General features: G+C 40.7%; 1 protein-coding gene across 1 annotated transcript; it reads left to right on the top strand.

Moving 5' to 3' along the window:
- The first annotated feature begins 474 nt into the window (after positions 1–474).
- On the top strand, positions 475–855 carry KCNE1 (potassium voltage-gated channel subfamily E regulatory subunit 1). Its single transcript, XM_065423628.1, has one exon. It carries the CDS (start codon positions 475–477, stop codon positions 853–855), a length of 381 nt encoding a protein of 126 aa, XP_065279700.1.
- Positions 856–1,294: the final 439 nt, after the last annotated feature.

Genomic DNA, 1,294 nt, shown 5'->3' with positions numbered 1-1,294 from the left:
TGGCAAATTCCCCATAGAAACAAAGAATGGAACAAAAGAATAATAAAGGCACCTCAACTTTTCCTCATTTATGTAGGACAGTCTTATAATATGCATCCAGATAGCCTTCAATCACACAAGCTGAAAATTGTTCCACTTTACTGCAGTTCTGTAACCATATGGGAACCAATCCTGTCTGTGTTCTGTGCACATCCAAAATTCCTGCTGAATGACCCGCCTTGGGAGCGAGTTACCAGTGACCCAGGGCTGGGGCGGCAGGAGGAGGGGGCAGCCAAAATTTTTTTTGCTTGGGGCAGCAAAAAACCTAGAGCCGGCCCTGCTCCCATGAAATAGTTTTCTTCTCTCAGAAAGGAAGGCAGACAGGATATTTATCAGTTGTACAGAATTATTGCCACATTGGGTTTTAAAAGTGTACCTGGCTTTTATGTTTTTCTAGAAATCACCACATCAGAAAGGAAAGAGTGACGGAAGAAGATGGCAACGCTGTCTAATGATACAGCACTGAATTCACTCCTCTCCAAATTATTACAAGAATATGTAGACCGGACAAATAACTCTGCATCTTCTCAGACTGGAAAACCCAGTGACAATCTGGAAATCATCTATGTGCTCTTGTTGCTTGGTTTCTTTGGCTTTTTCACATTTGGAACAATGCTTAGCAACATCCGCTCCAAAAAGCTTGAGCACTCAAACGACCCATACAATGTGTACATTGAAACAGATATTTGGCATAAGCTGGATGAGGCAAATTTTCATGCAAAAATTGTGGGAAGTTATAAATCGTGCTGTGTGTTTGAGAACCAGCTTGCTGCGGAGCAACCTATTAATCAGATTCCTCAGGTGAAGTCTTCATAGAGAAATGGGAGAAAAGATGGTCTGTTAATTTTACAGGTATAGAGCCAGATCTTCACCTGGTACAAATGGAAGTAGCTCATGGCCCATCGGTGCAAAATAATTTTGCATGTAGAACAAAAAAATCTCTTTCTGCATAGCATCTACCATGATGTGGTAGCACTGCATTTCATACACTCCTTGTTCCATGAAATTGGACAATTGTGCTGCAAAGCTTTCAACCTTGAATATCAGGTTGCAGTAATCTCTAAGATCAAGAACAGTAGGAGCCAGATCCTCACCTGGTGTAAATCAGCATCGCTGCATTGTTCTCACCAATGAGGCTAGTTTAAAAAGTGGTTTATACTTTGAGGCTGCATCACATATTCTTACAATGATCAAAATTTAGAATCTGCTGGTAGCATTTGTAGTAACCTGCATGATTAAAACAAGAATTCATCTA

Source organism: Emys orbicularis, chromosome 1, assembly GCF_028017835.1.
Source record: "Emys orbicularis isolate rEmyOrb1 chromosome 1, rEmyOrb1.hap1, whole genome shotgun sequence".
Lineage (NCBI taxonomy): Eukaryota > Metazoa > Chordata > Testudines > Emydidae > Emys > Emys orbicularis.
This window is presented reverse-complemented; position numbering and strand designations above follow the sequence as displayed.